Below are 26453 nucleotides of genomic sequence, written 5' to 3'. Positions count from 1 at the left end.
CATGGCAGGTCTGCCTTTTTGCCACTATCTGCCCTTAAACAACTTTGGAAATGACATTAATATGGTAAAGTTTATGTAGGAAAAATTAGACCACCTATCTCCCAAATCAACCAGTCGGCATATTAAAACAACAAGATAATTGTTGTGATTTGCAACAGGGATTGAAGGAGATCAGCGAGTCTAATTATGTTAATTATAATTAAGTGTGATTAAATAATTCTCGTCATGATAAAGAACAACCTATAAATTGCCACTTGAATTGTCTAACATTTCTATGTGTACTAACAGCATGCCTGAGCAAGGGAACAGCTACAAGTAAGAAACCCTTACAAATTTCATGCTGGTAAGTTGCAAATTTTAAACAGAAATGATCTGCATATAGAGTTTGAGCTTTGTGTAACTTTGTGAAGCATTACTTAACACCAACTGGTTCTTTGTCAATATTTACAGAAACCACTGCCTTGTGTCAACTACTAAGCTCATTATCAACTTGTGGTGTATAACCAGACAAAAAAAAAAACAAAAAAAAAAAAACACTGCAGCCTGTTAGTAACAGTCTGCATGTTAAAGACACCTTAGCCCTACCTGTGACAGCCAAGTGTCACTGCTTTCTGTGTCTGTTAGTGGCCAGAGGGAGAAGTTAGAGATGGGGAAGAGGACTATTGAATTTTACAAAAAGTAAAAATGTATGATTTTAGATGCTAAACCACACATTTTTGGTAGAAGTAGGTGTGAACTAGAAACAAATGGTGGCACAGATTATGAAGATACTATTATGTTTGCATGCTATTGGAATGGAAAAGTTAATTCAAAACAAGGTGGACAGTACTCAAGCTAAATAAAAAGGAATATCTGTTGTCTCTCTTTAGGAACAATTACATCGAAATGCATTCTATTCGTTCAGAGATTCAAAGTATGGTACACATTTATACTGGTCTCTGGTGGTAGATTAAATGAATAGAAAATATAACTGTGACCATCATGTAATGCAAAATATGCATGTCAGTAACCCTTGTAACCTTAATTTGGACTTGGTAAAGTAGAGTAATATCTCACACATAAAAGAGGTTGTCAAATAGCTGATGGAAAGACACTGATGGGCTACAATTGGATGACAAACTCTTTCGATACCTGTGAAAACAGGGTAATATTACTGGTCCAGTTACCCAGTTGTATGTTGTAGCAGGTATTATGTAATTCCGAAGCAATACCTGTGTAAAGAGCTTGCTCTACAAAAGCAAGGATAACATACCTTCACTATAGCTACCAAGGTCTTATACTCAGGGTCATTCAATTGCATACTTTTTTATGCTTTCATACTTTATTTATTATGACTTGAGTAGCTTTGTTGAAAAAGTAAACTTGACCTTGGTCGTATTAAACAGTATGTTAGCCCGCTTTAAGTGCTCATATAGTTAGCTATTGGACTGCCTCTTAAGTCTTCAGTCAACTACCAACTAAAGAGCCATGTGCATCAGGATACCAACACTGGTGCCAATGGTGAGGCAGTGGCTTAGTGCAGACAGCCTGCTAAAGGAAGTGATGCTAATGATAGAATCTCCAGGTAAGAAACCCGAAAACCTCAGATATGGCAAAAAAAAAAATATCAAAACTGTAAACATTCTAAATTGGTAATTACTTTTATTTTAGAAGCTGAAATATGACATTCTACTAGATTTGTTATAGCAAGTGCCAAAAGGGATGTTCTGACAATAGTGTAGTAAGGCGCAATGTTATCGTGGCATCTATTTATATGTGGACATATTCCACAATGTTAAAACCTCATGTTGTCCAGCAGCCCTAAATCTGTAAAGACTGGTGCCATGGTTACATGAAAGAAAAGTGTGCATTTTCTAGTATTTTAAAGGTTTACTTCTTGCGGATTAAAACAAAAATTATATTTTAAAACTAAATCACAAAACAGCTTGTTTATATACAATGAATATAAAGCAGTGGTTTTACCTAACAAATGGCAAATATAAAGGCCAATGCTTTAGTTATAAAGTCATAAACTACAGATCCAGAATTACATATTACCATAAGAATTTAATAATGTAATACAGCCAATTACTTCATTCAGTGAGACAATTGCTGGACACAATTAGCAGAACCCTTTTGACCTTCAACTCCAGTAAATATTATAACATTATAACAGTGATTTATATTGTGTGCAGAGGTCAGAATACATTATTAAGACGTTTTAATGAGACAGAAAGAGAAAGTCCGTGACCTACTAATCATCTTTTTTTATGGGCAGATGTAGCAAATCACAAAATAATGTTGCAAAAAGGTAACATGAGCTCTGGCTTTTGAGATGTGACTTAACTGGGAAGACTAAGCCAAATAAGATGCTGCAGTGGTAACTCCTAACCATGGTCATTTACTAAAACTATGTATTCCTACTTTCTAATGAAAAACATAGTTCCTAAAAAGTTCACTTGCATCCAAAAAAAGAAGAAAAAGCTGTAAAAGTTCTGTCCAACAAAACTGGCCTTACAATTATAGGAGGTTTCAAGCGCAGTGCTCAACCCAGACCTTTTTTTAAGCTGGGTGGGAAGAAATTTTAGGTGGGTGGCAGCCCCTGTATTGTGACCAAACTCTTTGGTAACCACCCAAAAACAACCGGGTGGCTGCTGAAAAGTGCCGGGTCGTGCGCCCAGCTAAAAGTGCCTGGGGAGAACCCTGAAGCAGGGTTGGGTTACCAACTGGTGATATCCCAAAAATAAGAAGAACACTGATGGTAGAATATAACAAGCTAAGCACCTAATATTGTATGTGAGTTCCAGGAGTGTTGCTATCATAAAATAAGACTTTTCCATCATATATAATTTCCTACACAGAGCTAAAACCATGTCTAAGACTACCTTCAAGAACGCTTCATTAAAACCGTTGGATACAACTTTGCAAGTAGCAACTGTTGAGATAAACACTTTGTACAGAAGAAAAATGTAAAAACCAGAGCACTGCAAATGTAACATACAGCCCAGTGTACCAGGTGAAAAGGTGAGGAGTATGCATCATACAGTTCAGTGTCGAGTCAGAAAAATGTAACACAATGTACAGGGGTCAGGAGTGTGTTAGTGCAGTGCTCTGCATTGGGTGGAATGTACAGAGATCAAAAGTTTTGCAAAGCATGAAAAAGTCAGAGGTGGTTTTCCTACAAAGGGGATCACAAGTGTGTTAAGTGGAATTTAGGGGGATGGAAGTGTGTTTTGTACAGAATGCAAAGATAACCAGTGTGTCATGCACAGAGTGCAGAAGTGTGCTATGTACAGAATGCAGGTGTTAGAAGTATGTAGGTAAAGAATGAAGGGGTAAGGAGTGTAAAGGGTAAGAAATGTTTAACGTACAGAGAGCAGGGGCTAGAAGATTATTACATGCAGCAACTAAGTGTACAGCCCAGTGTAGAGGCAGCAGAGGTAAGGAGTATGTATTGTAAAAGCCCAGTGCAGAATGCAATGATTGAGAATATGTAAAATACAGAGCCAAGGGTCATGATATGTTATGTAAAGTCCAGGATTCAGGATTGTGGTATGTACAAATGGGGCAGATGTTTAGTAGGCAGGTAAATACAGCCTAGTGCACAGTAAACTGTTAATAATCCCAACTTCTATAGGACATTTTGGGCTCTATTGATAAAACAGGGCATCACACATTTCCTCAAACATTCGCTCGTGGAAATCTTCTAGGTCCATGTGTGTAATGGCAGTAATTGATTCCTACCAGGGAATGTTTGACGGAATGTCTGGTTTATTTTTAACTAAAAAACTGGGAACACACAGGCTAAATCAGATGTATTAGGACTAATTATCTGACAAAAACCAGGAAAAAGGGAGTACAAATATATACCGGTATATAAAAAAAAAAGGTTATTGTTAATTCTAAATATACAAAAGAATCCCTATTTGACATTGACTTTTAAAATACTAATTTAATAATTTGTTTTGTTAAATCAGATATCTAACAAAAATAATAATGTACTGATTTATAGGACAGTAACACCAACAGAAAATGTACCATTTCAAAAAGAACCAGTCACAATAGTGTCTACCCTGGAGAAAGTCTATCAAAGGTACACATACACACCCTCACATAAATGTACACAAACAAACTGGATATACATTCCTGGCTTCACAGAAAACAGTGCATTCTGTGATTAATACAAACATTTACGTTGGAGTTGTACTTTAAGCAAAACATTTTTTTGTTAAATATCCCAGGCATGAAACCTAAGTAATATTTTTTTTACTACTATTTATGCAAAAACATTTCTTCGCTTATATCTATTACTGTTTATAGCACATATGAACAGAGCGCTGATATGTCTGAACCCATCTGACCTTGATACATAGAAAAGCACTTGAAAGCTGGACGGGTTTTCAAAGCCGAGACAAACACATGAAAAGATTAATGCTGTTATGCTGTAGAGGGCTGAGAATATACATTGGAACCAGCACTTGCTGCTTTAACTATACAACATGCCTTTTGCAAATGCCTAAGAAAAAAAGTTAGTCATGCCAAGGCCAGACGGGTGAATATACATAGACACATTAGGTAAACAGAATGGCTATGATGGCATTTGTATAATGACACCATCATCAAGTCTCCCATAAATCGCTACTTTGCCTTCTGGGTTACATTCTCCAACATAGGCAATTACATTTTTTATGCATGCAATGATTCACTGAATGTGTTCAATATTGTAACCTCTGGATGGGATTTAATAATAAAGCCTGTTACTAAGCTTACCTCACTTAAAAATCCATCGACACCATATAACTACCTAGACACAATAGATGCAGTAGATGTAGCAAGAATGGGGGAAAGGAGGAAATAGCTAATATAAATCCAAAATAACAAAAAACTATAAAGCAGAAGTACACTTCTTCGCTGCCCACCAATTTGGTTCCATCTAAACTAACAAGAAAATTCAATCTAGTGCAACCTACACAAATAGAGCTGCAATAATTCACTCTGTAGCTTTGATCCTTCTGTGAGTACGGATCGGTTGTTTCTGCCTCTACCTGTGGAAAGACCCAACACCTGCCACAGATGTGCAACATAAATGGCCACTGAAAGACTCCCATTAATAATAATTTATTTGTGGCTCCCTTCAGATCATATAAAAGTTGAAGTGAAGTTAGTGATGATGGAGATATCCTGCGCTAGTAGGCAATTGTTGGTATTTGTGGATTGCTGCGGGTAAAGGGACAAAGTTAGTAAGGCACTGTTACTAACTTTGCATCTCTTCCTTGAGTACATGTAGACATTTCTGGCTCCATCAGCTTATACTCCACCAACACAAACACGTTTTTTGTGACCTACACAGGCACTGTAATCTCCTGCCTGGTAGCTAACACCACAAACCCCCTGCCTGACCTCTGCTTCCAGAATTTGGAGCTACAGCCTACAGCTCCTTAGCAGACACACCACTAACCATCACTGTGCCTGCAACCACCTTCAAAAACACAACAAGGACAAACAAGATCTAAAATGAAGTCAGGGGTATTATTTTTTTACATAGCACGGACTGTAGACAACACATAATTTTTTATTTACGCTACAGATATTGTAGTATCTACTGATACTAATATCTACACCAAAGATACACTAAAGATAACGAGCCTCTATGATTGAAAAAGCTGAAAGCCAAAGATGAATATGGTGGGCCTGGTACAGTAGGTTGGGCAGAAAGTGACAGAATGATAATAGATGGCCCCCAGTGAGTAAATAAAAAAAGGCTCTGACTTCTGCAGCTTTCAATGAACACTGTGGGAAGTTCAGAGTGTAAAGTAATACTATTTCAATACAGTTAAGTAGCCTGTACAAATGTGTTTAGGTCTTAAAATATCTTGTTACCACAGAAGCTTGTTTACATGAATAAATACCCCTATAAAAAAATCACAAAGTGCCGCAGGCTCTAATGGTTATGTTTCTGTTTCATTATCACTACCAACCACAGACCACAAGTTGTAATCTAAACAGACCAGGAGAAGGTATGTACTGGTGCTTGGTCCATTACCTTATCTCTCAAATGATGTTCTGCTGCTTCAATGTTCAAAGGATCGTCAAAATTTAACAGATCCTGCAGGAACAAAGAAAGGATTTTACATTAATAGACCGTGAACACAAAGCTTTCAATTCAAACTTCTTCTTCTCAACCTCCTCAAAGGTTGGCTTTTTTACTGACAACGTATTTTTCCAACCAGAAAGAAGGGTCAACCATTACATTTAACTTACAGTCATACAATATAGAAGATGTTTAAGAATGGGACTGTTCCTTGGCATATTCTACCCACAAATACATCTAATTGCCCTGAACCCTATCACAGTATATGACTATTAGGGATAATAGAAAGTTCTGTGTTGCCCTCAGAAAAGGAATAGAAGGGAAATTTTTAAAAAAAGGACACTCATATATGTGACAACTGTCTGGAGCAAGCTTTAAATTTTATTAGCCTTTTCAGTGTCATTTAGTTAAGATAACTATATATACTATGTATAATGACAATCTCTCTATCAAGAGATAAGATCAGAGACAACTATTTGTCAGTTGCCAGTCTGACAAATTATTTTTTTATTTATCATGCAGAAAAATGTACATATGTTTTGTTAAATTTACATGTTCTGTTTTGTTTTCCAGAAAGGGCAAACAAATACTTGAAATTTTGTGATTTGACAACTTACTGTACTTTCTACATTTGTTAACTGTTATCAGGACTTTTTTTTACAGCTACTATAGAACTATACAGAACTATAGAAAAACTTTCTATAATATGAAAAAAGAGGAGGTGGGGTCAGTAGTTCCACCTTAAAAACAATGCAGACAAGCTAGCCCTAAAATTTAAAGGATGCACAGGAAATGGAACAGACACACATAAAACAGAACCAACTATGATTTTTATGGGTAATGTTCCTTTAAACCACATATTTATGTCTGCAATATGGTTTTGATAATTTGTTTTCCAATATGCCTTATCAGCAGAAACATAAGGGCATGTACAACCACAAAGCATTTACTGCCACCGTCATCAAAACATAAATCAGAAAAGCCAGACAATGATTGTCATATTATATCTGTACTTACTGTAAACAAGGAGTTCAATCCCCATACAACATCCTGCACAAAAACAAAAAAAGAAGAAATAAGCACCAGTAATATGTCAGCAATAGATTGTTAAATCATTTATTTGCTAGTAACATAATTTGCTTATCAGGAGCCCCGGGATAGAGAAATGGGTCTATGGCAGAGAAGAACGTCATGTGCTAGAACTCTTGGGCTTTGGGAAAAGCTAGAATTTAATAGAATGCAAATTAAAACCTTTAAAGAAAGACTTTTTGCAATAGCAGATTATTATCAGCTGTTACAGAAACAACACAGACAGGACACTATCACAAGGGCACATAACCATGAGGGATCAGAAATACCAGACAGGGTTTTCAGTTGAAGGGGCACAACCAAATGGCTCAATAAGACACAAGTTTGTCATCTGATAGTGTTGATATCAACTTAATTAGAGAAGCTTTAAAAACCACAGTGTAATAAAAAAAGAAAAAAAAAAAAGAATTAAACTGTCTCAGATGGTGTTAGTTATTGGAGCTCTCTTGCCAACACCGCACATTGAACAAGTGCATGTAAGTGAGCATTAATAAGTGGTCCTACATGTTCTTGGCAAATATAACCATTACTAAACTTGTAGAATTCATATATGCTTCGATCCTTTCAAGAATGAGACATAATATATAATATTACCATGGACTTTATGATGTCCAGAACTTCCCATACACAGTGGATAAAGAACAAGTCAGTGCTCAGCAGTGAAAAATTACGATTGTTGGATGGACAATCCATCCACTAGCCTTACACACTTCAATTATACTTTGATGTATGAAAAACCACCAAAACCTAAGTGAAATCATAACATTTTCCAACTATCTTCCATGTTTTTTGTCTGCTCTCAGTAAGAATTTTTGCCAAATAGAAATGATTTCAGATTCATCAACTAAAGAAACAATTCAAGGTTAGGGCATAATAAAATAAAAGTGCTTTACATTGCTTACAGCTATCTCAGAGGACTACAGAACTACAGAATCTATAAGCAGAATGTTGTTCTGAAGTCCTGAAACAAGAGAGGAAGGAAGTCTTGTGATTCCATGTCTGGTGTGTTGGGCAAAGGAAGGTTAAAAAAGTAACCAAGTGCAGTTATCACTCTGTTCTTCCCAGCTCCTTTTAGCCTGGGGTAACACCCAGAACTTTTTCAGTAGTCACCAGGCTGTCATCAAATAATTGCCATGAATACAGCAAGGCACAGAAACATCTTTTAAGACTTAAAGAATGTCACAAATTTGTTTTATTATGAAATATTTACAAATCAGAGGTATATCTAGCATGTACACAATATTTTACAAAGATTGCTCCTTTCTGAGTTAAGTTTTAGGTTCTTTCCAGACAAGCCAGAAAGAAGATATAGGGATGCTGGGTGGAGAAAATATCCTCTGTTCCATTTTGGACAATTTTTCATTTTCACATCATTACTTATGTTTTTTCTTTTGCACTGGCATGGCAGCCTTTTCAGTTGCTTTAGAAAAAAATGTATGGGGATGTTTGTATTTTTCCAGCTCCATTATCATTTCAGATAATAGAAGAAAAAGCAAAGTGTATAGCAACAGCCTCAGAAAAGGTAACTCAACAAAGCCTCCTTTTCATAATGAAAAAAATATAGTCAATACTATGTGCCATGAAGTCAATATCATCCTAATAAATATGAACTTGTCTCCAAGTTCTTTTATATGTTGGTTACAATCTTTACGTTGGCTATCAGATGGAGGGCAGCTTTGATGAAGCTAAACAAATTCTTGATTATTAACTTAAGTTAATTAACTTAAGTTAATAATCACCAAAAATTCACAATCAGGCAGGTCATTATTGCAGAAAGGGTCAGGCAATGTTCCTTATGCAATAATCCTTCCTACCTGCCTGATTGGCTCTGAATATCTGCCAAAAAAGTTGAGTTGTACATCCTTTGGTTGCCAGGATAGCTTCCACTTTGCATGTTGGGAATGAATGGATGTCATCCTGGACTGGCCAAGGAAGAAGATGGAAGTGACCTGCGATGGAACTGAAAAAAGTGAGCAGTTTTAGTTCCTCTATAAATACTCCACTTAAAGTTGGAAGGCACAGAACTTTGATTAGCATGTTCTTTAAAAAATCCTGATGTCACTTGAAATTTAAAGTAAATCAGTGTATCATCCAAAAGCCCTATTACATATAATCTGTTGGGGTACATACAGTTTATAAGGTGGACTCTCAGTGTATCCTGCTCATAAAACACTTAAGACATGGTTGAGATAACAGAGCACATCAATCCACTCTTGGGTATATCACAAAGAACTGTACTGCACCTTTTGAGTCATCTCTACATAGGAAATGTGCAAAGAGGTGCGGTGTATTTGTATATCTTGATAGAGAACATACATACTCCCAAAGTACACACTCATAACAAGCCTCCCTGTTAGTGACCTGAACCTGTTCATAACAGGCACAGAGTGCGCGTCAATCGTATACACTATTTGCCAATAATATTACTATGCATACACAGGTGTCCGGATTGGATAAGGGAGACTGCAAATGTTCATCTACATAACATATATGAAAACAATGTAAACTTTTAGTCCTAAACGTAGTAATGTTTGCAATATTCCCACAGTTAAAACACTGACTATTGACACCCACCAAGCACATAAAAATATCTGAGAATGCTTTTTTGACTGGAACATGTGCACAAATACACTAAACATTGATCAGTCAAAACATTAAAACCACCTGTCTAATACTGTATAGGTGCACACTGTTTCATCAAAACAACAACCTATTGATATTGATTCTAAAATAATTTTTTTTTCACTAGGTAAAAAATGCATTCAACCATTCACATGATCTAAAAGAAGTATAATGATAAGACTTGTCCATCCTCTTTCATTGCTCCATGGTCCAATACTGTTGCACACAGTAGTTATGGAGCTCCATTTGCAGCAAGCTGCATGCACTGTGGGCTGTGGCTACACATACAATTTTGAGCAATTTTTTTTGCTATAGCTGTGGTTTTGGTCCAGACATGCTAACCTCTTTACCCAAACATTAATGAGCCTTGGGTACATAGGAACCTGTTGACATTTCACTGGTTTTCTTTCCATTGACCACTTTTGACACATAGAAAAGTGCGCATTAATTACAAATATGAAAAGCACAATGATTCCACACTGAAATGAGTCATTAGTGGAGTGAAATACAAAGCACAGACAATTTTGTGAAATAGTATTGATTTTATAGTGTGAATAAACTAAACTCCAAAGATAAAGCTGTGGATAATTCTGCAATGAAAATCTTTAGGTAGCATTGTACTACCAGTTTAAAGAATTTACTGAGAATTCAAGTGAGTCTGATCCTTTTGTGCTGCTTATTTTAATCTTGGTTTACATCTACTTTGCCTGTTTTTCTGCTTAGAACAGCTCTATTCATTTGACCACACAAAGCTCTGCAGGAGCCACTTCAATGCCCCAATGGAAAAATGTAGCAAAACAATTGTGTTTAGTAGGCTCAAAGTCAAGTGTTCAGGCCACGGCGACAGCCGAGGCAAGCTTGTGAGACACAGACTTGACTGAATAGATGAGAAAAGCCTGGAGGGAGCTCTATGGAAAGGATCCAGAATGTCAGTGTAGATAAAGCTCACAAGACCATGCTCCCATTTCTTGCATACATAGCTTTTAACTAAAACTAGATAGGAAAATATTTAACATTGCCATTACAGCATAAATATTATTTGTAAAATATAATTTGGTATAAACTTTCATTTTTTAGCAAAACATTTAGGGAAAAGAAGTATTTAGAAGTATTGTAAAGTTTTATTAGGTATAAAGGGCTGAGAACAAAACCTCTTTCTGCTTATACTGTAAACGGAAAGCTGCGGTAGGAACCATGGTTAATGGAGGCCATGTAAAGGTGTATACTTTATGTTCCTAGAAGTACTTTTCTGTATTATGTCAGTATTGACTTTTAACAGGCATAGACTATTTTACAGGGTGAAATGTAACTAAAGAGAAACCATACAAAAAAAAAAAAAAAAAAAAAAAAAACAGAGCCCGTGTGGTGGTTTTTTTTTTTTTTTTTTTTAGCAAGGAGACAGTCAATCCTGAACATTTACCTTGCTTTACTAGACAGCATCTGGTCTAAAATTGTAGCAGTCCTGCAATTTTTTTTTTTTTTATTGCTGTCTGTAATTTACCCGGTTATCTTCTAAATCTCACCATAACATATTTCCAACAGTTAACAGCACTGTCATTCGTCCCTTCCCTCAGGCAGGTTGTCTTGGCGTCACCATCGATTCTGCCCTCTCATTCCATATTCAGAACATTTCCAGGTCCTGTCACTTTTACCTGCGCAACATCTCCAAAATCCGCTCCTACCTGTCCCCAGAGACCACCAAACTCTTTGTACATGCTCTTATCTCTCATCTGGACTACTCTAACATCCTCCTCTATTTCCTCTACAATCTGGTATGATATCTGCAGCTAGACTTATCTATCCTTCCCACTACTCCTCTTCTGCTGCATCTCCTCATTGGCTTCCATTCACCTTAGAATCAAATTCAATCTGTTGTGTTTTGCCTTCAAATCCCTCCACAGGTCTTGTGCAACCTACCTTTCTGACCTAGTAGGAAAATACTCCCCTAGCTGCTCTCTTCGCTTCTCCAATCACCTGCTAATGACTTCCTCACTCATCATGAACCTCATCACACGCATGATTGCAAGACTTTTCTAGAGCCGCCCCAACTCTCTGGAATGGTCTTCCTCGTCCTATTCGGCTTGCTCCTACTATCTGCTCATTTAAAAAAGCACTCAAAACCTATTTCTTCAAACTTGCCTACCTGTCTTTTCCTGTCTCTTAAACCCTCAATGCTTCTGATCACTCCATATCTTCCCTCCTATTGCTGTAGATTGTAAGCTCTTCGGGGCAGGGTTCTCTCCTCTTCCTGTGTCACTGTCTGTCATTTGCAACCCGTATTTAAAGTACAGCGCTGGGTAATATGTTGGCGCTATATAAATCTTGTATATTGATAATGATAAAATCTTTCCCAGGTGGCAATTGTCTCCAAGACTAAATCTGAGAAAATTCCTAAATTTTGAGTTGGTATTGGTATAGTATTAAAGGGAACATTTCAAATAAGGGCACTGTTATCACAAACCCCTGGAAAAAAATATAGAATCCCTACTCTTGGAGGAGGTTCATTCAGCTGTTTTACTTTGTTGTTAAACAAATGGTATATGCAATACAAACTAAAACTTAACAGCTGAACATCATTGCATAGTAAAACATAGTACATAAACAAGTGGATAAAAAATATGAGACTACCCAGCAATGAGAAAAATATTATTCGAATGGACCTAAACAAAACCACTTGGTACTTTGTTGCATTTCCTCTAGCTTTTATGACAGCTTTAACTCTTTGAGGCATGGACTTTACTACTATTATTCAGGCTCTTTCTTGTATAGTAGTTGACAGACCAGCTTTAGCCAATGAATAAAAACTATGCATTACTAAATATTACTTTCATCAAATCATAGAAATTTTGTGACTGGTTCCCTTTGGCTAATATAACCTTGCTATCTTCTTTTTAGGTGTTAAGGTGCGTACACACTTCCAATTTTTATCGTTCCAATCGAACGACGAACGATCGATTGGGCAAAAAATCGTTCGTAAAAAAGTAACCAACGACGCCGATGAACGAGGAAAATTGTTGGAAACGAACGACCGGACCGGCGGATCGGATTGGGCGACGATCGTTGAACATCGTTCGTGTGTACGGTCGTTCGTTGATCGTCCACGTTCAGAGCATGCGTGATGAACGAACGTCCGTTCACTTTCCTGTCGTGCACATAGTTCCTCTATCGCTTAAACGATCGTATCTATTGTGTGTACAATATCTACGAACGATCGTGTCGTTACCTCTATGTGCAGGATCGGTGCTATACGATCGTTCATATATATCGTGCAGGAACGTTCGTCGTTCGTTTTCCGACGATAATAATTGGAAGTGTGTACGTAGCTTTAAGGTTTACGTTTGACTTTTCTGTATGTAAATCCCATTTCTTTCAGGCAATTTTCTACAGTTCAGTCACAAACATTGACTATTGTTTCGGTTCAATTGTTTTTCATTTCTTTTGTTGTGCATTCTCTCTTTTCCAGGCACACGCTTTGAATGTTCTGTCCTGATGCTTTGACATCTTCCTTGGTCTACATGTTTTTTTCCCTTTTCCAAATTAGCAGGGGATTCATTATTGGTGAATGATTCCATAATTTCCACCTACTTGATTTGAACAAAATATGTGCCATTATTTACAACAATGTCATTAAATATCACAAATGTATCATGGGAGTCTCAGGCCATTTTGCATTCTATTTATTTGAGGCTTCTCACTAGATAGTCAATGTGAGGGAATCTCTGTGGAAAATAGATGCTGAAGTGATTCTCCACTTGCATTTTATTGTGGATGGTGAGTTATAAAAAGTGAAGATTTACAAGAGCAAATGTAACAAATGACATTTAATAATGGATGTGTCTATATGCTAATGAATAGAATGCAATGTGGTACTATTACAAGTTTACACTTTTGCTAGTAGGATGTTTTTTTGCACGTCTACACATCTATACACAGCCCAAGTATGTTTTCCCATACATATCATGGTCTCTTTTTTAGGTTATAAAAAAATCCTTTTTTATTAGTGATACAAAATGGTTTGTTACTTTTTGTTATTCCTCAGTCCCTACATTTCTCTGTGATGTATTATCGTGTAATATGTAAAATATGTAGAGAAGTGGAACTTAACTAAACAATTTGAACTTGTACATATACACAAGGCACATATAAAACATGAATCAATGGGTTTAAGGATGCTTTTCTATTAACAACCTGAAAGCATTTCTCATACTCTATAGAAATGCTCTTTTTTCCTGTTGTGTGGTAGTACCCCTTGACATGGGGTTTTAACCAGAATCTATTTAAAACTAAAACACAAAATCGTGGCTAAGGAGGTATCGGAGAAACATCAGTTGCCCGAGTAAATGTAGTCATTTTCAGTTGTAACTTTGAAACCATTCCATGTTAAGAAGCTTGAGTTTATTTAATCAACGTGACAAGCAAGTATCAGTGCCTGAGCAAACATCAGCTGAGGCACAAACCATATATAGCCCCGTGGTTTTTTTTGGCTGGGTCTACACAGACGTTTTTAAAAATACATGTAAACGTTCCTACTGCTTTTATATGCTTTTTTTGCCCTTTTATTAGCATTTTAAAGCTTGCCTTTAAAACACTGGAAAACGTTTTGAACACCTTTTCCTGCGTTTTTAACGTGTTTACGTTTCAAGTGCTTAAAAACGTGGGAAAATGCCCTGTTGGAAGTATTTACCTGCGTTTACTCGTTTCTGGCATATTCCAGCGTTAACCCTGCGTTTTGAATTTTTAAACGTTGCAAGCAACGTTATAGATAATGCTCGTAAACGTGCCTCAAGGAAACATCCTGGTGTCGATTAGCCGATTGGAATGCATGGGGATTTCAAACATGGGCTTTTAAAGCCTCAGGTTAAACGCTGGGGAAAATGTCGACAAAGACGAAGCCTTAATAAAGCAGTAAAAATGTAAAAGGAGTTTGCTGAATAGTAGGCATGGAACAGTGCATGGTATTGCATAAGCAGTTACAGGTAAAGCAACCATCTACTCGTATATTAACAAGATTAGGGTGGAGCTTACAAACTTTATATGTCTTCTGTAATATGTGCTTGACAGTATCTGTGAAAATCAATAAAATTTAAATAAAAGCATTATGCATGCAACATTCTACCAGTACATTGAGCTGGTAAGGGCACGGATATGGAAACTGCCCCTGCTATCTTGGAATATAAAAATGAAGGTGACAAGGTTGTTTTATCTTGACTTGCCTATCTACTGAGTCAGTGACCTAGAAGCAGCAGACTTTTCTGACTGCATGGTTTTTCTAGATTAGTGACTTAGTCAGAAATGGCAGTTCAGATATCTCTTACCTAGCCAGAAACCCATAAACACACACAAGGTAATTTTGTTACATAATTATTAAGTGGCCTAATGTATTGTAATACAGTAGCTTCTTGTAAAGAATGGTATACAAAGGTGAGGAGAGGCTGAACCAATTACACTGTGCACCTGTCTTTGAACATGCTGGGAGGAAGAGATTGTGTGCTAATACTCTAAAATGTTTTGATTTCTTGGGAAGAAGTGTGACACCTGGACTACAGCTACTAAATATTTTACAAGAAGTAAAAGCTAAAAAAACAGGCCATCTCTAAACGCCATGGCCTTTAAGATCAAGACAGAAATTCTTTCAGACAGTTTCTAACAGGTTAGAAGCACAGGTTGGGTGTTTACACTAGAGGGCAAACAGGCTGCCAAGATTCTAATGCACAAGAAAATATTAGGGAAAAAACTAAGATTTCTGTGCCTCCATATAAAACTTTGAAAATCGTCGTTTCATTTAAACTATTCTTTAGAAGGCTACCTGAAATGATTGCAGGTTGTAAAAATGCCTGGAAAAACATTGGCTAAGATCTGTGCACATATCTTCATTTTCTCATGGCCCTCCCAGTTCCCAATAAGGGACTTAAGAGTAATCACTATTAGCGTTTATGAGCAGAATGCAATTCTGTCACAGCAGGTACTGTTGTATATTTTTAGGGTCTTTAAAGTATACAGCATGGGCAAATGTGGATGTATTGCAAAGAAGTACTGCAATTTTTTTTTGCCCTAGCATTTACTTAAATACCTAGTCATCACATTGAGAAAACACTTCAGCAACTGAACAATGTAGAATGGTTCAGAGATTGGAAGCACAATTCATTAGGATCTTTACTGTGCAATGACATGCCTTTATACATGCTCTGTGTTAAAATGTTCCCCAATTTGTTACAGGAGAATTGTGAATACATATGAATGTACACTCCACTATGCAATGGGATATACCTAAAGCAGTTTGCCTGTCTGACTATTTCAACTAGATATTCAAATGAAATACAGTGACTCAAGCAACTGTAGTGAAATGCTGCTTTTGTTATAAGACTAAAGACCCATGTGTGCCTTTTATTCTCTTTCTGCTCGCTCATTTGGAGCTTGTGCGTAAATAGATTGTTCTGCATCCTTGATTACTCACAGGTAGATGTAGAATTCACATTTCCATCTGCTCCCCCTTTATAAATCACTGAGGTCTTGCAACACTTTTATAGAACAAAAATGAAAAGAAAAAAAACCCTTTACAATCCTGCATCCTTAATATTTGCAATACATTTTGCATCACTGCTATAAGATGCAGCAGCTCCAAAACTATACAGGTGTTGCAGTGTTCATCTTTTCAAAATTCAGAATCTTTTCAGAGCCCCCACACTTTTTTAATTTTGTAAATATATTACAAATGAAAACAGCAATTCAGACAATTAAGTATAAAAAAAAAAAAAACTGAAATATCACATATACATAGTCAGAGCTTTGCAACAATGCTGGAAATTTAGCCTCCCATTTCTCTTCATCGCTGCAGAGATGTTTCTTCACCTTGACTGGAGAAGACCTGAGTTAAATTAAATTGATTGGACGTGATCTGGAAAGGTACACACCTCTGTAGAATACCTCATAGCTGAAAATGCATATCACAGCAAAAACCAAGCTATAGGGTCAAAGGAACTGCGTGCAGAGCTAGGAGACAGGTTTGTTGGTGAAAATTACTAATCTGGGGAAGGTTACAGAATTTTTTTTTTGCTGCATTGAACATTCACAAGAGCATGTTTAGAACCACCAAGACTTTTCTAAGAGCTGGTTGTTTGGGCAAACAAGAGAGAATGGGCCTTTTTGAGAGAAGTGACCAAGAACCCGATGGTCAGTATGACTGAGCCAAAAAGATCCTAAGCTTCAGAAGGACAACAATAACTGCATTCCTCCACTGACAGAGACGTTAAACGGAAGCCTTTCCTCACATGAAGGCCTGCTTGAAGTTTGCAAAAAATTTACCTGTAGAACACTCAGACTGTGAGGAACAAGATTCTCTAGTCTGATGAAATGAAGATTGAACTGTTTGGCCTCACATGGTATGTTTTGTCTGGAGGAAAACAGCCACCACTCATGACACGCCGACTATCATCCCAACAGTGAAGCATGGTGGTGGTAGCATCATGTTATGGTGGTGTTTTTCAGGGTTAGGGTTGAGGGAAAGCTGAATGGAGCAAAGTGAAGAGATATCCCCAATAACAACCTGTTAAACAGTGCTTAGGACCCTAGAATGGGCCAAAGGTTCACCTTCCAACATGACAATGACCCAAAGCTCACAGTGAACACAGGATTGGCTTAAGGACAACTCTGTGAATGTTCTAGAGAGGCTCAGCCAGAGCCCTGACTTGAACATCCCTGGAGAGATATGAAAGTGGCTTTTCAACAACAGTCCCTATCCAACATGACAGAGCTTGAGAGGATCTTGAAATTAAGAATGGCAGAAAATCTTCCAACCCAGGTGCGAAAACTTGTTGCATCATACCCAAAGGACTCAAGGTTGTAATTGTTGTGAGAGGTGCTTCAACTGAGTAGTAAGTAAAGGGTCTGAATACTTGGTATGTAAATGCGATAGTTCATTTTTTTCTTCTTTTTATTAAATTGAAAAAAATGTCTAAAATTCTGTTTTCACTTAGTCATTATGGGGTACCTTTTAATATCTGTACATGTATATATTAGCATCATTTAGGTCAGGTAAACCATTTTTCAAACTTTCAAATACCTTAAAGAAAGACCAATGAAAGGTAATCTCAGAAAATTATTTGTGAGCCGATTATGTTTTAACTATTTCTAATTAGCAACAGGTCTTTTCACCAGTTCAAATTGGTCAACTGATGGAGGGAAGTATTATTTAGGTAACAAGCAGTAGGGCCCTCGTGGAAAGGTGAAGGGACACAATTTATGTGGGAGAGTATTCAAAACAAATACAATATACATAGAACACTTGTTTGCTTTGATGCATTTTTAATTTATGGAATATGTACCTGCCTGGAATTCAGCTTTAATGCTATAACAAGTACTGTTCAAACAAAGTTTGCTCACTCTTATTTGTAGACAAATCCTATATTTTACTAATAGAGTTTTTATGAAATATATTAAAAAAACAAAACGATTTTTACAGTGTGTAAAAATGATTACAGAAGGAAGGGGTCAGAAACAGCAGACATTGGCATGTGTCTTTACAGGATCGTGTTGAGAGCTGTTCACAGAAAAAGGAATGCCATAAAGATTTATTAAAGTGAGCTGCCAGCTGCATAAGATAAATACCAGCCTACTCTGTATGTAAGCAGAGACCCTGAGTTTAGTGTAAATGTAAATTTTATATGTAGACTGGAGAATACCTTTAACAATCTCAGAAGCCATAAACCTGTTTCTATAAAGACCGAAGACCAAAGACTCGCTATTATTAAATCTTATATGAAAATTTCATTTTGACACAATGTTCCATCATGCTGAGATGAAATGCAGAAGCAGCTAATTGTGATTTGTGTATATTCAATTGTGCTGTCATTTTGTTATCAAAGCCATCATCTTGTATACAATGGAAACAGAGAGGCAAACATTTCCAAGCAGTTCTTTTGCAACATAAATGTCTGTATAGGTGTCACAAATCTTCCTAGGAGGGCGCCTTTCTGCTACTTAGTTGCAGAAAAGAACTCTTAAAAGGGTTGTCCAATCTGAAAATGTATTCAATCCCCTATAAAGTAAAATGCTAGGAAATAAGCCCATGTTGTACAAGATGGGTTATTCACCTTTCAAACCCTGCAACTAATCTCTGCTCCACTGTTTACATTTTTCTGTACATTGTATATGGAAAGCATGACTTCACTCTCAAGTGTTTTGTAACAGAGACACATTATTGAATTATTATTGGTTGCAATAGATCAGTACCAGCTTTTCACTGACTGGAGAAAGAAAACAATTATGTTAATGTCAAGGATACAGCCTAAACAAGTTTCAATTGTATGCCAGGGCAAAATGGTTTCCAGTGCTGGCAGATCTACCAGAAAACCAGCAAACTGAGTACAAAGTTCCTTTGCTTCGGTAATGGTCCAGTGTTGCCAGACCTGTCTAGCACTCCTCTGCTGGACTATTAAACACCTTTTCCTATGTTATATGGGATAACGAGAGGGGGTTGTTGTGTAGTTCAGAGTAGTATCTCAACAGCTAACAAAGACTGGTTTGGGAACATTAGGAAGAAGTTGTGTTGTCAGCAGATCTGGAATGTATACAAGCATTTTTATGTACTTAAAAAAAAATACAAAACATTGGGAAATGCACTTTATGTTGTACTATATAGCTGTTTATTTTGCCATGCATTATTATTAATAAACAGGATTTATATAGCGCCAACATCCTACGCAGTGCTGTACATTAAATAGGGATTTTTTTTTGCTATTTCAGACACCTAATCCTGGTTAGCTGTAATTTAAATATAATTTCCATTAAACTCTTCCTATATACTAACCCGGTTTGCCTACAATAGTAGCATTAATAACCCCCTGTACAGTGATGATCAAACTACTGAGAAACAATAGGTCAGAGGAATGAGCAGGAAACTACATTTTCAGGGGAGCTCCAAATATACCATGCATGTCATATTTAACTGTTATCAGAAATCATAGGAGGCTGCAAACAGAAATGTACAGGTAAGTTCATATAATTATACATTTTCAAGTAGTCAAAAGATGGCATAACAGAACTCCTGGTATATATCTATATATAGTATATTATTTCCAATATCATATACTTAACCAGGGTGTTCTAAGCTTCAATTCACCTTTAAATATTTCACTTTGAGGGACTGATGCAATATTTACTGGACCTAAAAACGGCAAGCCCTGCTCAGGTTTCCAGTTATTTATAATGTTATCAGTTTGTTCAGTTTGCAGAGTGACAGATGTGGCATGAACCAACATATGAAGTGCTATAAAAAAGAATGGGTGTATGCCAAAAGGCAGAAATCGTGTCCGTTTGATCTGACATTGGCCGGATGTGACCCAGCGTAACACAAGCAGTGTCAGTATTAATAGTCAGATAGAACACAGGACTCAGCAACAAGAAAGAGGATGATACGTGGATGTAGAAAGTAGGAAGGAAAGCACATGGTGGCTGAGCTTGCTACCTGTATGAGCAGCCAAAATGTCATTCTCTGAATAAAGATGACTTGGCTTCCTTCGAAGGACAAAGTATAACAGTAGGCTTTCCCCACAGTAATTACTGAATGTTACAGGAATGTGCAGCCTAGATTTGCTCAGCATTGAGAAGACACAATGATAAATCAGTTGATGAGAGAACAAGCAGAAAATAAATTGCTTGGCAAGGGGATATGCACAGAAGTGATAGCTGAAGGCAATGTAAAACTCTCTTGAGCTGTAGAGGTTAAAGGACAGTTTGTCTTTCTCTTTTCCAACAAGTGTGTGTATGTAATGGGAAGCCAGCCTTGTGCTCTTTACACCCTCGCACTGGGGCCTCAGAAGCTGGCAAATAGTTTCCAAACTATCCCAGCTTCCCGGGTAGTGTTTCTCTGTGCAGCTGCCATGTGTCAGTGTCAGGACAAGGCCTTGTTTTGAAAGGGCAGGAGAAGATTTCTGGTTTACCTGGGTATTTGCTAGGTAAAATAATTCAAAGCCTTCCTAAAAAACAAAATATGCGTGTGTAAACTTCCTTCACTTATGGGAACGAAAGCAGTCAGACAATACTGTTGTGTTACAGATATCGCTAAAACCATTGAACTGGAACTGAACTAAAGTACAAACTGTTATGTTATATAGAACACCTAGAACTAAAACTGTGCATAAGCAGCGACTAAAAAGTTCTTCTTTTACAGAGATGGTTGTCCCCCACCACCCAGAAATATACAGCATACAAGGTATGGTAAACAAGTAATGGGGAAAGATTAGAAGTAGGGTGGCCACAGGAAATGCAGATGAGCAGCTTCTTTCCCTCTGCCTGTGGCAGCACACATCATAGCTCCTATAGTATAGAGATTTTACTGCGAAAGTTCTATTCCCCAGAGCTGCCATCAGTCAAAGCAGCAGGGTGTTATAAAAGAAGCTGTTAAGTACAAGTGATGTCCAGGATGACCATGCGGGCATGATCTACATTGTGCATTTCTTGGGAGTGCCCATGCACAATGCTGTTCCTGCAGTGGGACTCTGCATGTCAACCATTCACCCAGAGACAGGCTTGCTGCCAGCCAGCATTACCAGGTGAGGTTAGAGACAAAGACCAACTGTAAAAAGGCTGCACTTTGTATTAAATAGTTATTAGTAGTAGGTATTAGTAATATTATTATATTCAACTTCACAACCTGCTTTCACAAACACTTTACCATTTATCATTTATGTGAGAATTGCCATTTCCTTATGTAATCAACAAGAATTCTTTAGGACCAAACTAAACCCTAAAAACCGGTATAGACATAAAAAATGTTGTTTATATTAGCATTTCCTATGTGTTGAATGAATAATTAAAGTGTCAGGTAAAACATAGGAATAAATCGTAGAAAATTAAAGACTACATTGTATAATCAGAATGTTTTTTTTTTTATGATCACTGTACGCTAATTTATTGTCATCACTAATCTTGTAATAATAATGTTCTGTGAAATGAATTTCTCAGAGGATATAATGTCCTTACACCAGCTGGGGCCTTGCAGCTTATGGCATGTCAATGAAGACCACTGTTTACATTCCACGGGAGACTAATTTCCTGCAAAGTTAATTTTTACAATACTTAGCAAACTGACAGGATATCCAGCGATCAGAAAATGCTCATTTTAAAAATATTTTTTTAGCAAACAAAAAGGCTGGCAAATCTTTACAATCACAACAAAAAGAAATCAGATGGCAGGTGACAAACCAATGTTGCTAAAAGCAGTGTCATTGTCCTATAAAACATAAAAACACAAAAATGTAGATGGAGAAACTATAATTCAATAGGGCAAAATGCAATATAAACACTGAGTTGTTGTTAACTGTCCAACAGTAAATTGCCAGCCAGTCTAGTTTTCTAAGCTGTAATCGAAAAACTGACATGAAATGAAATAAACCATTAATTACAAATATTACTAAAAAACATACAAAAATAGCATTTAAACACAAAGAAAACACTGTAAAAAAAAGACATTGATTAGTGGTGAAAGTCAAGTACCCTATTCATAAACAGGGAACATAATAAATAGGTAATAAATGGGGCAACAAAAAACATTGAAATATCAAACAACATGAACAGCTTGGGCCAGTTACAAAAAACAAAAATGGAAGAGCTCTTGAAGTTTGGAGTAAGAAAGGGTACAACAGGTAGATTGGTGAATATAGAAAGCTGGGAAAGAATGCAGTGGGCATACAGATGAGTGGTTAGTCCACTCATAGCAAAGCCAAAATCAACGGAATAAAAAAGAAAAGGAAAAAAAAAAAGGGAAGAAACAAGGAATGTCCCACTTCATACACCAGATTACTGAAAACAAGGTACAACTATGTCTGCATTAAAAGCTGAATCCTCAGCCAGATGAGGAATTTCCTATGTCTGCATTAGATGACTGCTTTAAATGGACTAAAGTATAACTTTAATTTTGCTGTAGTAAGAAAGTAAGAAAATTTTTTTCTAGTAAGAAAAATAATGGGGCATTTGATGTGACACTTGGATAAATTCTCCATTTCCTCTGTATTTTTCTGATTTGTATAGTCACCATAACTCTTCTTTAACATGATTATTTTAAGCTCCATATCTCTCATCTCAGTCAATTTTGGCAGCACCTCAACACAACAGAACCTAAGGCACTCTCCAAAGCAGGAGCATTTGCCATGAATCCTGCATAAGCATCTGTGGAAGTGAACTAAGGTATTCTTCTTTTTTACTTATAGCTCCTTACCCTTTTCTCTTCTATGCAATGAAACTTGTATAATTTAGCTGTGTCAGATTGTGTGTGTTGATATTGAAGCAAAAAAATTGTGGCATCTCAACAATTGTGGAAGTGTACGTCACCAAAAATGAAACATGGACAGTAGTAATTTCTAGGACATTCAGACATTCTAGGACAAGTCCAGTCAGAGTCAAGTCAAATAATAAGCCAATTGCATGCTGTCTAGAGCTGCAGACAACAGTCGGAAGGACCCCACTGGGGGGGTGCACTGGCCAGAGCCGCGGACCATGACCTCCCTATAGACACAACCCGCCCACTCTCCCATCACAGGCTCAGACCTGCGATGGGAGAGTGGGATGGTTCTGGCTTCATGACGTCACAATGAGGGAAGTTTTTTCCCCTTTGTGACATATGGTTTCCCTAGAGTTCGTGCATTTAGTGGCTTTAGGTCCAAAAAGGTTGGTGACCACTGATCTAGAGTACAGAATTGATGGAAAAATTGATGGATGGAGTGACAGAAGTGATGGAATTTTTACAGACACTAAAAGAAAAGGTGGCAAAGACTAATAAATGGCCACATTTTAAGGCTAGGACTTTCAGGAAAAACAAAGGCAAGGATTCAGTCAAAATCATCCGACATTGACTTAAGGCAATAGAAGGTAAGCAAAACAGCCATGAGAAAATACTTTCCAAAAAAATATTGTCAGTTTAAATTAAGCAGGAAACCCCTAGAAAATAGCAAAAACTACCAGACAATGGAAAGAAAGAGGTCTTTATTTCCAAAGCAAAATAAGTCGTACTGTGACCAAATGAACAGTGATCAGCTCTAAAGGTATTGGTTAACCTAATGTTTTTCATTAAACATACTACAAATAGTAAATTTGTGGGTATGCTTGTTAATACCAGGTTTAGAGTTGCTTATTTATGTTATTGATGCTACGTTTAGAGATGAAAAGATCACCTTGGTTATTTTCTTGTTCTCTATTATGTTGATTTTACTAAGAAGACAGTGGGGTTTTTGCCAGTGGCTGATAAGTTGGGGTTAGAAGGATGGGTTTGGGGTTTTAAAAAAATTGGATGATTAGCAAAAAGTTACATGGTAGGGCAAGTTATATTTCAAGTTTGGTTCAAATGATAAATTTATTTTTAAACTCAAATCTTGTACAGGGAAAAGTTTAGTACTGGAAAAATAGGGAATAATGATAATACAGAAAAAGCAGACGTTTCCTGCTGGAAATTGCCACCAGAACTCACTTTGTGTGACTGTGGATTCTCAATCCAATTTCTGCCACACGCAGGAACTCTTATATACACCTACTGAAGTGGAGTTTCTGCTGTTTTTTACTCCCGTGTGTTCTGTAACTGTCCTATTGTAGGTTCAATTTTACTTGTATCTGAAGCCTCAGCTAAATATGCCTGTTTTTTATGGTGAATTTTGTATTTTAAAAAAAGAAAAGGGTTTTCTTACAGCTGATGGAATCTGCAGTATTTTATAGACTTGAGAATTGTGTAAATCTCCAATTATCTGATCATATAAACAGAATATACATTTTTACATGATGGGATTTGATGTAAAGATTCCCAACCTCTTTAGTTTTTCAACTTTATTTTTATATCAAAAATAGGAGAAATCACTAAATATATTTCTAGAATGTGCCTGGGTTGGCCTGGTACATATTACCTATTATATAAACAACAGTTATAAAAAAAAATATATTTATTACCAAGCTGGTATTAGGCTTTGCACCTAATTCCCTGAGGTAATATCCTGTACTTTTTTTCAAATCTATGATTCCTCAGTGTGCATAGTCAGCAGTTGCTTTAGTCTTGGTCTCCTTTCCTTCCCTTCCTTCTCCTCCAATATTCTCTCCTTCTATTCCTTGTCTTTTGTACATGTTCCTGTCATGCCCGGACTCAGAACAAGAGTTTTGTGACTATTAGTCACGATCAATGTGAAGGTTAGGGTGCAGCGAAGAAAATCACAGCACAAAGTAGGAGACCAGGAATCGGACCTTTGATTCACAGCGGGTCCCGGGCGCACAAGATTGGAAAGTTTTTCCCGGCCATGACTCAGGAGGCGTACAGGAAGAAGGGAGGTAAGATGGCGCCGATGCCTCCATGTGCACATTCCCTTTCGCCTGAGCACAGAGCTGCAGCAACGGAGCAGCCAGAATTGGAGAGGTCAATCATACCCTGCTCTCATGGAGGTGAGATGGAAGACCCCTCAGCCTCCACCATAGTCTTCCCTAACAACCAGGAAAGCACCCCAGGGAAATCCCAGGATGAAGAGAGATGCAGACCATGAGGTGAGCCCACAGCACTCTGTTTCCTCCTCAGCGGCCTCTGATAGGCCATCTCAAGCCTTTCAAAACCTTGCTCTAGTTCAGCATTTCCCGATTTGGGACGGAGATCAGTACCTTCATAATATTCCTACCATTGATTAGTTTGAAAATTTTAAGAAAAGTTTGGTGGACACTTTACGCTCAGAAATTTCTACACTTAAATGTGATATGACCCATCGCATTAAAGAGGCGGAGAAAACTACTGATGATCTCAGAATGCATGTTACCAATTATGCCTCTATTTTAAAGAAGCACTCGCCCTTACTGGAGCAGTTATTTGTACATGAGGATGACTTGGAAAACAGAAGCAGGCGCATTAAAGTGCGTATTAGGGGCCTACCAGAGTTGGTTGAAACCAAGGATCTCTTTGGGGCCACCTTAACTATTTTCAATGCTGTTCTAGATAGACGAAAGGACTCCCCCTTGAAAATCGACTGTATCTGAAGGGCCATCGGCCCAAAATCTTCAGATCTCATGCCTGAGGGATGTAATCTGTCGCCTACAAAGTCAAGGATTAGATCATGAAACGGGCCTGAGACCAGGATGATATTCTCTTCAACAACACCCAAGTGATGTTTATTCAAGATTTATCTCGCCGCACACTGGCAAAAAAATGAGATCACTAAAGCCATTACTGGAAGTACTTTGCGCTCAAAATATTAGCCACCGATGGGGGTTTCCCTTCCAGCTTGTTGCATTTAAAGATGGACACTCAGCCACTTTGAAAACACTGGATGACCTCCCTGATATTTTAGATGCTTTCAACTTTACAGAGTTAAATATCTAGGATTGGCTGTCACCAGTCTCCAAAATGCCTAGTTCTCCAGTAAATCCATGCCAACTATCTACCAAGAAGCGCCCTCATTCTCAAGGGGTCTCCCCAACCAAGAATGTTCGTTGCCGACTGCTTCCTGATGGGTGAGATCGTATAGATTATTCATATGTGTTACTTATGCACCTTCCTGAACTCTGTTAGTTCGAACATTACCTCACATAATGGTTATGTGACTAGTTTACATATGCCTGTTTTTGGTACCTAGGCTCCGGGGGGGGGGGGGGGGTTATTGGCCTATCCCCCTACTGGGACATAATCCATGCAGTTGCTGTTTTTTCCTTTCACAATGTT

The 26453-nt window shown here is 37.4% G+C and overlaps 1 protein-coding gene across 3 annotated transcripts in view; it reads right to left on the bottom strand.

Moving 5' to 3' along the window:
- The window catches only part of UBE2F (ubiquitin conjugating enzyme E2 F (putative)), a 132332-nt gene that overhangs the window by 15442 nt on the left and 90437 nt on the right, over nucleotides 1-26453 (bottom strand). For 2 of the 3 annotated variants that reach the window (XM_072418525.1, XM_072418524.1), the window contains exons 8-9: nucleotides 7088-7120; nucleotides 6023-6085 (exon numbers count right to left, since the gene is read on the bottom strand). The exons of the other annotated variant lie outside the window; for it this stretch is intronic. In XM_072418525.1, the coding sequence (XP_072274626.1) occupies nucleotides 6023-6085; nucleotides 7088-7120 (96 nt within the window). The remainder of the gene's footprint in view (nucleotides 1-6022; nucleotides 6086-7087; nucleotides 7121-26453) is intronic. 3 annotated transcript variants of the gene reach the window in all.

Source organism: Pyxicephalus adspersus, chromosome 7 (genome assembly GCF_032062135.1).
Source record: "Pyxicephalus adspersus chromosome 7, UCB_Pads_2.0, whole genome shotgun sequence".
Taxonomy (NCBI): Eukaryota; Metazoa; Chordata; class Amphibia; order Anura; family Pyxicephalidae; genus Pyxicephalus; species Pyxicephalus adspersus.
Note: the sequence above shows the minus strand (reverse complement) of the source record. Positions and strands in the feature narration are given on the sequence as shown.